The sequence below is a fragment of the Andrena cerasifolii genome, chromosome 1, assembly GCF_050908995.1.
Source record: "Andrena cerasifolii isolate SP2316 chromosome 1, iyAndCera1_principal, whole genome shotgun sequence".
Lineage (NCBI taxonomy): Eukaryota > Metazoa > Arthropoda > Insecta > Hymenoptera > Andrenidae > Andrena > Andrena cerasifolii.
The window spans coordinates 1,873,945-1,886,126 of NC_135118.1; the positions used below are offsets into that span (position 1 = coordinate 1,873,945).

The 12,182-nt window shown below is 37.5% G+C and overlaps 1 protein-coding gene across 3 annotated transcripts in view; it reads left to right on the top strand.

The window, feature by feature from the left end:
* The window catches only part of Mnd (L-type amino acid transporter minidiscs), an 86,200-nt gene that overhangs the window by 69,945 nt on the left and 4,073 nt on the right, over positions 1 to 12,182 (top strand). For all 3 annotated transcript variants that reach the window (XM_076815045.1, XM_076815232.1, XM_076815139.1), the window contains exons 4-8: positions 2,863 to 3,133; positions 6,604 to 6,727; positions 7,912 to 8,112; positions 11,297 to 11,446; positions 11,570 to 11,747. In XM_076815045.1, the coding sequence (XP_076671160.1) occupies positions 2,863 to 3,133; positions 6,604 to 6,727; positions 7,912 to 8,112; positions 11,297 to 11,446; positions 11,570 to 11,747 (924 nt within the window). The remainder of the gene's footprint in view (positions 1 to 2,862; positions 3,134 to 6,603; positions 6,728 to 7,911; positions 8,113 to 11,296; positions 11,447 to 11,569; positions 11,748 to 12,182) is intronic.

The window sequence follows — 12,182 nt, forward strand, 5'->3', positions numbered from 1 at the left end:
GAGGTCGGGGCTCTGTGCAGGCCAATCCAGAACAGAAATTTTTTTTGTACCGAGCCAATTTTTCACACTTTTAGCAGTGCGCTTAGGGTCTCGGTCATGCATGAAAATTACATTTTCAGCTTCAAAAGGCATATTTTCAACAGCATCTATGAGATGATCTTGTAAAATATCCTTGTACATGTACTGATTCATGATGCCATTAATTCGGTGCAGTGATCCAACGCCAAATGCTGTTAGATCCGCCTCCATGTTTTACCGTTTGCTTTACATGTCGTGGTTTGAGCCTTTCATTTTTACGAATCCAGCACCATGACATGCCATCTGAACAAATTCTATTAATTTTGGTCTCGTCTGACCAAATAACCCGTTCCCATTCAGTAGTTGTCCAGTTTTGATATTTTTTAGCAAATTCCAAACGAAGTTTTATATTTTTCTTCGATAACATCGGCTTCTTTTTTTTCTTAATGCTTCTAAACTCAGCTCCTTTGAGGGTTCTTCGTGCTGTCCACTTGCTTACTTGTATATCCGTATCTTCTTTTAATAATTTTGCGGCCATGGTTGCACTTGAAGCTTCACCAGATGTGACAAACCGTATAATTCTTCGTTCATCCTGCGGTGATAATTTTTTTGGTCTTCCTCCAACATTTAATAACATACTTTTACAGTATTTTTTTTCTTATTCTCTGCACTGTCGACTGACTAACACTACAATTTCTCGCCGTCTGACGCGTTGACAAGCCGTCATTCAAAACAGAAATTACTTTTTTTAAACAATTTGAAGCAATTCTCTTCATATTTGCTGTAATTCACTTGCGTACTTTTCCGTTCGACTGATTGCTAGAAATTGAGTGCTGAGACGTAAACTAATATTTAGTAAACATATCAAACTGCTAGATGTAAACATACTGCTGAAACATTCCACATAAACATTCCTTTTACGGACCGGTGCAAAACCGAGTCAATCCATTTTGTTTGTCAGTGCTAAACGAGGGGACATTAATTGTTGATAAAATTTCTGATGTTACTTCTAACTGTAATAAAACTTACTGTAATGTTCATTTTTAATATTCTTCTACATTCTTAGCAATAAATAAAGATTTATACAAAATTAGTGGTTATTGGTTCAGTTATGCTCCTCACTGTATATTACATCGATACAGGTAGTCAGAAAGTTCGGTTCTTTACGTATAACAGTTATTCAGAACATCCATCGGTTCTTCATAACTGTTTCAGCCAGAACCGATATATAACAATTTGAAACAGTTATTTTCGGAACAATTTCAACCCCTGCTTTGAAAGCTTAAAGCCGGGAATCCGCCGGGAACCTAAGCTATGCTATGCCATGCTACGTTTTAAAAAAAATTAGCTTCAATACATTCTTGTGGAACCGTTTCCACCAAACGCTACGTTCAAACGTAGCATCGCATATCATAGCTTAGCTTAGCTTCCCGGTGGATTCCCGGCTTAAGGGGGTATACCTGTTTGAACCCTCGGAAAATGTATACATTTTGTGGATTTTTTTCCAAGTCAACGGTTTGATGCAGATTTCCCGTTTTTTAACTATGTTTACATAGTATTATGAACTACTTATAAAAAAAGTTTCAGTTAAAAAACTATTGTTTTTCGGAAGTTACGGATACATGTCCGAAAGTCTCTCGATTTTAGACGGCTAAACGGTGGCCCTAAAAACTCGCGCTACGTTCAACCAATTTACTTCAAATTTTGCACGCAGAATCATAATAAGATTCCGCATCGTCCAACGAAGGCGATTTTGAAAATTTTGAAAAATAAAGAAATGGTGAGAGATCAAAGGTAAAGTTAAATTTTTCTAAGAGAAAAATCCACCTGTTTCCTTTATAAATAATAAACGGGGAATCGAAATAAAAAAAGCCTTCGTTGGACGATGCGGAATCTTATTATGATTCTGCATGCAAAATTTGAAGTGAATTGGTTGAACGTAGCGCGAGTTTTTAGGGCCACCGTTTAGCCGTCTAAGATCGAGAGACTTTCGGACATGTATCCGTAACTTCCGAAAAACAATAGTTTTTTAACTGAAACTTTTTTTATAAGTAGTTCATAATACTATGTAAACATAGTTAAAAAACGGGAAATCTGCATCAAACCGTTGACTTGTAAAAAAATCCACAAAATGTATACATTTTCCGAGGGTTCAAACGGGTATACCCCCTTAACATACGCCGCGCGCGGGACTCTTCTAGTTCCCTCTTTTAATCATACTCACTGAACGCCCATATGCATTTCCTGCACCCAGCATGCGCTGAAGGAACGTACATGTATACAAATACGTGCCCATAGAACCCAAAGGGTTAAGAATATTATTTAAAATTGATCGTATACCTATATTGCCTAAATAAGAAAAGCTGCTCATGGTTTCGTCAGTTTGAACCTGTACGATTGGTAAGGGACAAGAATTGATCGGCGGTGTAGTTTAACGAAGCTAAAATTAGAAATTCCAATGAAGTGGGACTGATAGCTGGAATAGGGACGTTATCACAGGTGATAGAGACGCCAGCTTGTTGTTCGAATGTCGTAATTTCTGATTGACTATACACGGTGAGCGATCGTTGCTCAAGGAAAAAAGTCAGACAAGGCCGATGAAGGGAATCGCGGAACGGTCTTCGGAATGCTGACTAGAATTTGCACAGCTGCGTTGACGACCTACATTCGAGGAGTTGTTGAATTCTAGAATGAGGTGTGCGCAACAAAGGACAGTTAAACGGGAGAGGAAGGCCCATTGAAGGAGTCTGTAGAATTATTAGCTTAAATCTCTAATAACGACGCGAAGATAAAGAAAAATGTTCTATTCGTTTGAGATGAGGTAGAGGAATGACTTGCTCGCAGGTTTATTGACCGCCATCAACTGTTACAATGTGAAATGGGCGACCAGGGTGCAGGACATCTTCACGGGGACCAAGATCTTCGCTCTGGTGATCATCATGGTGGCTGGTCTATGGTGGCTCTGCTTGGGCCACACGGAGAACTTCCAACACCCCATGGATGGGACCAACACACAGCCCAGCTACATTGCCCTGGCCGTCTATTCGGGACTGTTCTCTTACTCTGGTTGGAATTACCTGAATTTCATCACAGAGGAACTGAAGGAACCCTATAAGTAATTGACAAGTAGTTTTCGTTTGTCGATATTTAAAAAAAGAGGGGGGAAGGGGAGCGAAGAACTTTATCTGCTTTTTTAGAGTGGTAGTTTACTTTACACTTGCTTCTTTATCACTGACACCTTTATCGCATCTTACTTACTTATGCGGAGTGTTTTTCTTATCTCTAATATGAAGCTTGGCTAGGTGGCTTTGAAGAATTCGTGTAATGATCGTGTGGAGTTTTTGGTTTAACGTGTAACTTTCTTTCTTCTCTTCTTCCTCCCTGCCTTCTTTCTGTTCTTCCCCCTCCCCTTCTCTGTTGGCAAAGAATCGGGAGGGGAGGAGGGAAGTTGAACTGTTCGATATTGCCGCAAACAAAGACCTTTGTAGAGCTCAGGAAGCTATATTTAAGTCGGTGCAAAAGTGGCCCATCGGTGAAGGATCTTTATGCAGTTACAGAGCTATATTTAGATTATGAATAAAATTTTCACGTACGCCGGCACAACTTTGCGTCGTTCATTTATGTTGCTTCAACGCCAATTATTTCATAGAAATTTACAATCCATGGCGAATTTTACTGTTTCGTTTTTTTGACACCGTTGGAAAGTTGCTTCGTGACATTCTTCTGTAGATGGTAGAATTATTAATAGAACACAACCATTAGTTAAGAAAATCAAGGAAACAGATGTCTCCCAGCTCGAGGAACTTGAATCGGAAAGAAAGATGCGAAAACACTTAATGAAATGCATATTCTCCTCTAGAGGGACCGAGATCCTCTATCCTCTTTAGGGACGATACACAAAAAACTACACTGTTTTTACCGATGACCAGTATGCATCCGTAAATTTCAGTCGTATATAAGCTACTCCACGTCAAAACCTTGCAAAAACAAAGTATACTGAATTTCAACGGCCTATGTCAAATAGTTTCCGAAATATTTAATGTTAAAGTTTCGAAAATTCAAACAAAATCGGCTGACACGTCTTCACTTAAACTGTAATATCTCGGTGATTTTTAAAGATAATGACACTGTTTTGGGTTCATTTTAAAGCTGAAGGAATGCTTTCTCAAACCGTGTATAGAATATTTTGTTTATTGTTAATAAATTTCACAGTAATCGATGTCAAAGTTTTAAATCGCAATTTGACGTCGTTCCCACCCACGGTCCGGCTTGAAAAAAATACCATTCGATTCGTTAAGTCTTCAACTAGTAAATGCCGTTTTCAAAAAAGTGGAGAGATTTTGGGAACAGTTAAGAAAAAAATAAAACTTACGATAGTGCACACCTACTATTGCTAATTTTTTATATGGTGAGCAGATATTCCTACTATTTTTCTCGAGAATACCGAAAACACTGAAAGAAGATTTGTTTTAACCCATCGTATATAAATACTTTCCTACGCTAGGCTATTGTTTTGAAAATGCGTGCGTGCGGACTAACCATGGGGTCCGTGAAGTTCCAAGCGGTGTGCACTTTCCTAAGTTTTTATTTTTTGTTAACTGTTCCCAAAATCTCTCCACTTATTTGAAAAAGGCATTTATTAATTGCAGACTTAAGGGGAAAGCCCTATTTAGAACTCTAGGAATAAGGTGATCCTTGGGAATTTTTTTCTAAGAAACTGTTAAGCGGATCTTTTCCAAACTTTCAGGGTATTTTAGTTCACATTCAAACAATAAAAATTATTTTTTTCGTTACAAAGTGTTCGGTAGAAATGGAGTCCGATTGTAATGGTGGCCCCAATTCTTCCCTGAAATAAAAAAACCAAGGTTTTTCTTATTTCTAGTATCATTACATTGTCGATGAACCTAACAAACGGGGAAAAAGTTAAAAGTTGGCAAATTGGTAGGACTTGAAAGAAAAAGTTACGATTCTGCTCCAAGATATTTCGTACAATTTATGGAAAAAGACTTGATCAATTCAATTTATTTATTAAAGTTATAGGTCCATCGACAATGTAATTATACTAGAAATAAGAAAAACCTTGGTTTTTTTATTTCTGGGAAGAATTTGGGCCGCCATTACAATCGCAAATTTTACTGAACACTTTGTAACGAAAAAATTAATTTTCATTGCTTGAATGTGAACTAAAATACCCTGAAAGTTTGGAAAAGATCCGCTTAACAGTTTCTTAGAAAAATATTCCCAAGAAGCACCTTATTCCTAGCGTCCTAAATAGGGCTTCCCCCTTAAAGGCGAAAAACGCCAAAAATGAGTTTAAATTCGATTTAAAACCCCGCTATTCTGTGAATTTTTTATTTTTAATTAAACGATTGTGTCATGTATGCTTCAAATCTAGAAACTCAATTTCAACCCACTTCCAACTATAGACTTGAAACTTTGCAGACGTGCGTAGTTTGGATGACAATACAAAATTATGGAAAAAGAACCCAAGGGGGTGAAAAAAATTACCCAGTCACCAATAAATATAACCCGTAGCCACAAATCCAATCGACTTGAAATTAGTCACTCGCGTTCTTCACGAAAACGACAAAAGGCCCGAATTAGTTTTTAATTTTTAGTGTGTTTTATAAATCCACTACGGGCTACCTATGCTCTTATTTGGTTTTTTGTTTTACATCAGTGGAACAGCCGGAATCATGCACGCCATGAAAGCTTTACTAGATGACCCATGTCGCCATTAATTATTATATACAGTGAGTAAAAAAAGTATTTGGACACTTTTTAAAATCGCATAACTTTTTTAGAATTGGTCCAAACGACTTGAGTTTTTTTTTAGAAGCTAGAAGGATTAGTTTGCTAAGTGACGTGTTTCGCCGTTTTGAAAAAAAATGCATTTGGTCGGAATAGAAAAAAAAATTGTAAAGTTCGTTTTTTTAACTTTTTTTTGTGAGCCTGTAATGAAAATTCAAAAAACCCGTTTGTAGATTGAAGTAAGTTGTATACGTGCCTAAAATTTCATGAAAATCGGTTAACGTTGCTCCGAGCTCCAAACGTTTAAAGATCGCAGAATCCTTAATCGCGAAAATTCCCGAAATCAGCGATTTTCGACCTTATTCTGTGATCTTTAAACGTTTGTAGCTCGGAGCAACGTTAACCGATTTTAATGAAATTTTAGGCACGTATACAACTTACTGCAATCTACAAACGGTTTTTTTTTTTAATTTTCATTACAAGCTCACAAAAAAAAGTTAAAAAAACGACCTTTACAATTTTTTTTTTCTATTCCGACCAAATGCATTTTTTTCAAAACGGCGAAACACGTCAGTTAGCAAACTAATCCTTCTAGCTTCTAAAAAAAACTCATCTCGTTTGAACCAATTCTAAAAAAGTTATGCGATTTTAAAAACCGTCCAAATACTTTTTTTACTCACTGTATATACGTGACAATTGGTTGACAAGTTACTAAAATGTTAATAAATACGTGTGCCTAAATAAAGGCAGAAGATTGGTCGTCTAGACGAGAATACCCCCATAATCCAATGAAAAACTACACCGAATGTGTACGTTTAATTATAATTTTTACAGGAATCTTCCAAAGGCGATTTGTATATCGCTGCCTCTGGTCACTGTGATTTACGTCCTAGCGAATGTTGCCTACTTCGTGGTGCTGACGCAAGATGAAATTCTTTCGTCGAACGCTGTTGCCGTCGTAAGTTTTCAATTTATACATAAGTGTACGCAGAATCTCTGTACGAACCTTTTCGGAACCTCTTGCAAAAGTTGCTGCCTCGCAAACAAATTGAACCCTTCGGTTCAACCAAGAACGACGCACAGCAGAACCTCGGCTACCCGAATTAATCGGGGGCGCGAGTGTGCGAGTAAGCGAATTTTCGGCTAATAGAACCGTTACGGGAGACAGGGGCTAGTTGATACGTTTTTCAGTTTTCAATGTTTCTCATTTTTGTATGAATTAATTACTTGATAACAAATATGCTAAAATATACTTTGGCCTTTCCTCTTTAATATATTGTAAATTAAAAGTTGAGAAAATACATAGAAAATGAATGAAAAAATGTTATTTGGACGAAGGTAAAATGTATCAATTTACCCCACTGCGGGGCTAGTTGATACGTTATCTGTTTTCAATTTTTTTCATTTTTTATTTGAATTAATTACTTAATAACAAATATGCCAAAATATACTTTGGCCCTTCCTCTTTAATATATTGTAAATGAAAAGTTGAGAAAATCCATACAAAATGAATGAAAAAATGTTATTTGCACGAAGGTAAAATGTATCAATTTACCCCACTGCGGGGCTAGTTAATACGTTATCTGTTTTCATTTTTTTTTCATTTTTTATTTGAATTAATTACTTAATAACAAATACGCCAAAATATACTTTGGTCCTTCCTCTTTAATATATTGTAACTGAAAAGTTGAGAAAATACATAGAAAATGAATGAAAAAATGTTATTTGGACGATCAACTTGGATGTATCAAAACTATTTACTTTTTCTCTATATAAACGAAAACAGTTGAAAAACGATTGTTAACGTCAATGTACACACACGTGCGCTGGATCGTAGAAAAGAATTGAACAACAATCTTCACATATCTCGCTCAAATGGAGCTACATATATACGGTGTCGAGATAATTCGTCTGTATCAACTTGCCCCGGTCTCCCCTACTTTCTCGCATTGATGTTCATCGTATATTTGGGAGAACAGCGAAAGTAAAGATTTACAGATCTCAAGTCTTTTTAAACTAGCTGCTCGATCTTTAACTTGTTCGATCCGCCAACTGAGTTCAAGCAGCATCTCAAGAATTATTTGAATATGGCTATACCTTTTTCTGGATACTCTTTTTTCACGACGATTGTTCATTTTGCAGACTTTCGGCGACAAACTTCTAGGCGTGATGTCCTGGATAGTGCCGTTTTTCGTGGCCTGCTCGACCTTTGGCGCCCTAAACGGGGCAATTTTCGTCTCTTCGCGATTGTTCTTCGTGGGCGCTCGCAATGGACACTTACCCTCCGCCATCGCCCTTATCAATGTCCGGAACCTGACGCCGACGCCGTCGCTTATCTTCCTCGTGAGTTTTTCCATATTACATTTCCCTACCTCGTGTTATAGTCGGGGCAACAAATGCAATTGATCAGGTACTCGGGGCCGCTTCAACCGCTGTAAACACGCTTAAATGGTGGGGGTAGTAGTTTCGCGCGTCCACTTGATTTTGTTCCGCCTGTAGCGGCGCAAACTCAACAGGATTCGTCATAAATATGTATGTAATAACAGAAAATAGCTGTAACCTGTTAACTGGGTTGGGTCTGGGACATTGTTCGAGTATAAAACAATGTTTATTTCAGAACACTTGCTCTGAGTTAGCGGAATTAAACTTTCGCATTAATGACGAGTTAACTCGCCTTTCGCAATCCATAAGTTAACATAGATGTGTATACTTCCTTCGCAATAATTTACTAACGAATGACAATACTGCAAAGCTCCTGCTATTGTGAATATTCTACATATAGATACATACACTGTACAGTGTACAGTAGTGTTGTTAAAAGAGCTTCGAGCCGTGAGCTTCAAGAGCTCGAGTCGCGGTTCAAACTCTAAAGGCTCGAACGTTTAAGGCTCGAACCCTGTAGCCGTGAGAGCTCTAGCCTTTAAAGCTCGAGTCGTAAAAAATTGTATGTAGTGAAGTGAATATGTACAAAGCTCGAGTTTTGAAAGCCTTAAAACTTAATGTAGAAGTTCTAGGGTCTTACACTCCAAGCTTTTAAAGTCTTAACTCAAGCTTTTAAAGCTTTAAGGCAGAATAATATAGTTAGGTTCAGAAAAGTTGTTTTTTGTGAATTATTTCTGTGACGCCCAAACTTCGTTAAGGGGGGAGCCTGGTGTAACTAAATGAAAATCGAGGCATTTTTCGGGAATTTTTTTTCAAGAAAGTATTTGATAGATCTTTCTGAAACTTTCAGGACATTGTATTAACAGGTTAAGGTATATAACAAAAAAATTTTATTAAAAAAGAGCGGCAAATAACAAAGTTATGCCCAGTCCGTTGGCGACGCAATTATTGCACTGCGGGCAACGTAGCGTCTTTTGGTTTCATCTGAAACCAAAAATCGAACAATTTTCTTTTAATTTATGAGTGTACGCACAGAATGAAGAAATTTGAAACTTAAAAGATGCAAAATGAACAAATGGCGGCCTCTTGAATAAAAAGTTTACTGTTTCCAACGAAATTTTGCCTCAAATGTCTAAAAAAAAGTTATTTATTTAAACAATATCATTATACTAATAACTTAGTACTATGAAGAAAATGTTCACAAATATCCGTGCACGAGGCCAAGTCGATTGGTTGAATATTTTTTTAGTTACATTGCCCGCAAAGTATGAAACTGTCGTTTCGAGAAAAACACATTTCAAGTTTTGTGGTAGCCTGGCGCTCCGTAGCAAAACCGGCTATATCCGCTATAATTTTTCGAATTTCGTTTTGCGGCTTTGGGAACATATTGTCGTGATGTTCAACTATTGATTTATGCAAAAAAAAAATCGATTTCTTCGATCCGCTACACCAGGCTCCCCCCTTAAACTGATAGGATGATCAAATATCTGTATGTATTTTGTAATAAAGGAAATTTTCACACATTGTTTAAAATATATATAAATATATATATATATATTTTAAACAATATGTGAAACTTTCCTTTATTACAAAATACATACAGATATTTAAGCAAAACTAAAAACAACACAAAACTAAATGAAAATGACCGTATTCGTCAGCGCAATGTACTTCGGTTCCGTTGACGATTGAAACAAAATCGGTTAAATCAAAGAGTTCTGTTACAAATGACTACACTTACAAAAAAAATACTATTGTATAGTTTAGTACTTTTATTGTATTATTAAAACACGGATCCAACCAATTGGTGGAACCATCAAAAAGCATCTTTCTCTGCGTTTAATTTGAACGTTTTACAATAATAGTGGTTGCACAAAATAAGATATAATATCAAGGACTTGGATTTAACTTCATTACTATTAAACACAACAGCCTTCAGCTTCGAGGCTTGAGCCTCAGTGCTTGAACCTCGAACTACGAGAGCTCGAGCTTCATATGATATTAGCCTTAAAGTCTCAGTCATTAAGGTTAAGGCTTAAAGCTTTGAAGACTCGAGCTTTGTGCAACCCTATTATACAGTATGTTACGCCAAACGAAGTGGTCTACAGTGGCATGAATTTTTGTTCATCTTCGAGGACGTTTAGAAAGTTTTTATCAGTCCCCGATGAAAAATACAACAGATTAAAAGTAAACGACGCCTTGATCAAGGTGTGCGGATGAAACGATCAAACTGACAGAGATAATACCCTTATCGCAGACATTGTTTGGAAAAAACAGAATCAGTTAAGTCCAATGTGATAGCGAAAGTGTTCTCCGACGTAGACTGAAGTTCCTCCTTCTGTTCCTCTGCGCTTGCTTCGCGACTAAGTCGAAATAAAGGGCGATAAAAATTGGAACGAATTTCTAGAAGTAAGCTGAAAGCGACGAGAAGAAGTGGGATGGAAACGCGAGGCGCTGTATAATCCCTATCTTGATTTCCGTTTGCTAATTGCCACCGATAAATTGAGCCTTTCATCTCGGTTAACGGCCGCTTTGATGATCAATAATGGCAGTCCTTTGAATCGAGGGTAACTCCCTCGTTCAAATTTTAAATTGCATTAGAAACGACATTGTGGCTCTCAACTGGAAGCTAAGCTACTGTAATTAAGCATTCCGCGCGCACTCCACCTATGCTTACGTTGAGAAAAAAATAGAGCCTTCGATTTTCCTCGTGAGAAACAGTGCCTCGGGGGAAAGAAATCCACTTTCACCTAATTCGCCATTATTCTATCAGGAAAAATAAAAGCCATCACTTTGCATTGTAACTTAAGGATACAAATTACCGAAGAAGGTCCTCCCTCGCAGGGAATGCAATTGCATAAACGAATTTACATCGAGTATATACTGTAGGGGAATTTTTAGCATCGTAGGTTTCGTAGAATAAAGAAAGAGAAACAATTTTATTAATCTTCAGCTTTGCAGCGCTAATCAATAATTGTTGCTTCCTCACTGCTTGAAGAAATAAATTTCCAGTTGATTCTCGCTTGCTTTTCAGCTGCACTTCAACTTCGAGTACACCTAGAATTGAAATGTTTCCTTAAATTTTTGTTTGCTCCTGCGACCGAATCGCGGCTCAGGCGCGTTAAACTATAATTTCCGTTTCTAGTGCATTATCACCCTGGCACTCCTGATGATAGAGGATGTCTACGTGCTAATCAATTATGTCAGCTTCGTTGAGGCACTATTCACCACGCTCTCCGTATCTGGCCTCCTCTGGCTTCGCTACAAAAGCCCCGACCGTGAACGACCGATAAAGGTACGTGACAGAATTTTTCCTTTCTCCTAACTCACGGTGATATTCCCGTAAATGTGAATGATCGTTCCGGCTGCGATGATAAAGAAAAATAACGTGTCTCATTCTCTTGTGCTCCCGTTGCAGGTCTCCATCGTTCTGCCAATTATCTTCTTCATAATTTGCGCTTTCCTGGTCACCTTTCCCTGCTACGCGTCGCCGTGGGAAGTTGGTGTTGGAGTGATAATAATCTTGTCGGGCATTCCTGTGTACTGGATCTTCATTCATTGGAAGAAGAAGCCTAAGTGGATCATAAGGGCGTCTCGTAAGTGGCGGTCATTTTTATTCAAGTTAATTGTACTCACGGTACAGTAGGTAGTGGGCAAAAGGAAGTGTAAACTGTAAGAGACAGTCTGAAAATTTACATGTATCCCACGGCTTGAAGGGTTGTCAGAATGTCGACTAAGTGATCACTGGACACTGATACCAATATAATCCCTAAAACTTAGCATGGAATTAGTTATGCAGGCATGTAAAAGTATGAGACTTAAACTTTCCGTTTGACCACCATTATGTGTATACAATGGTCACCAGACAGTTCTTAAAGTTGTTAGAGGGAGGATTTTACAGAATAGATGCATATGAATCGTTAAAAATTCTTAAAAATAATTAAAAATCTGAGTAAAGAGTTAGTAGAAAATATGTAATCTTATATTTTCCTCTGATCGGTGTATACACCTCGTTTGGATATGTCTCTTCA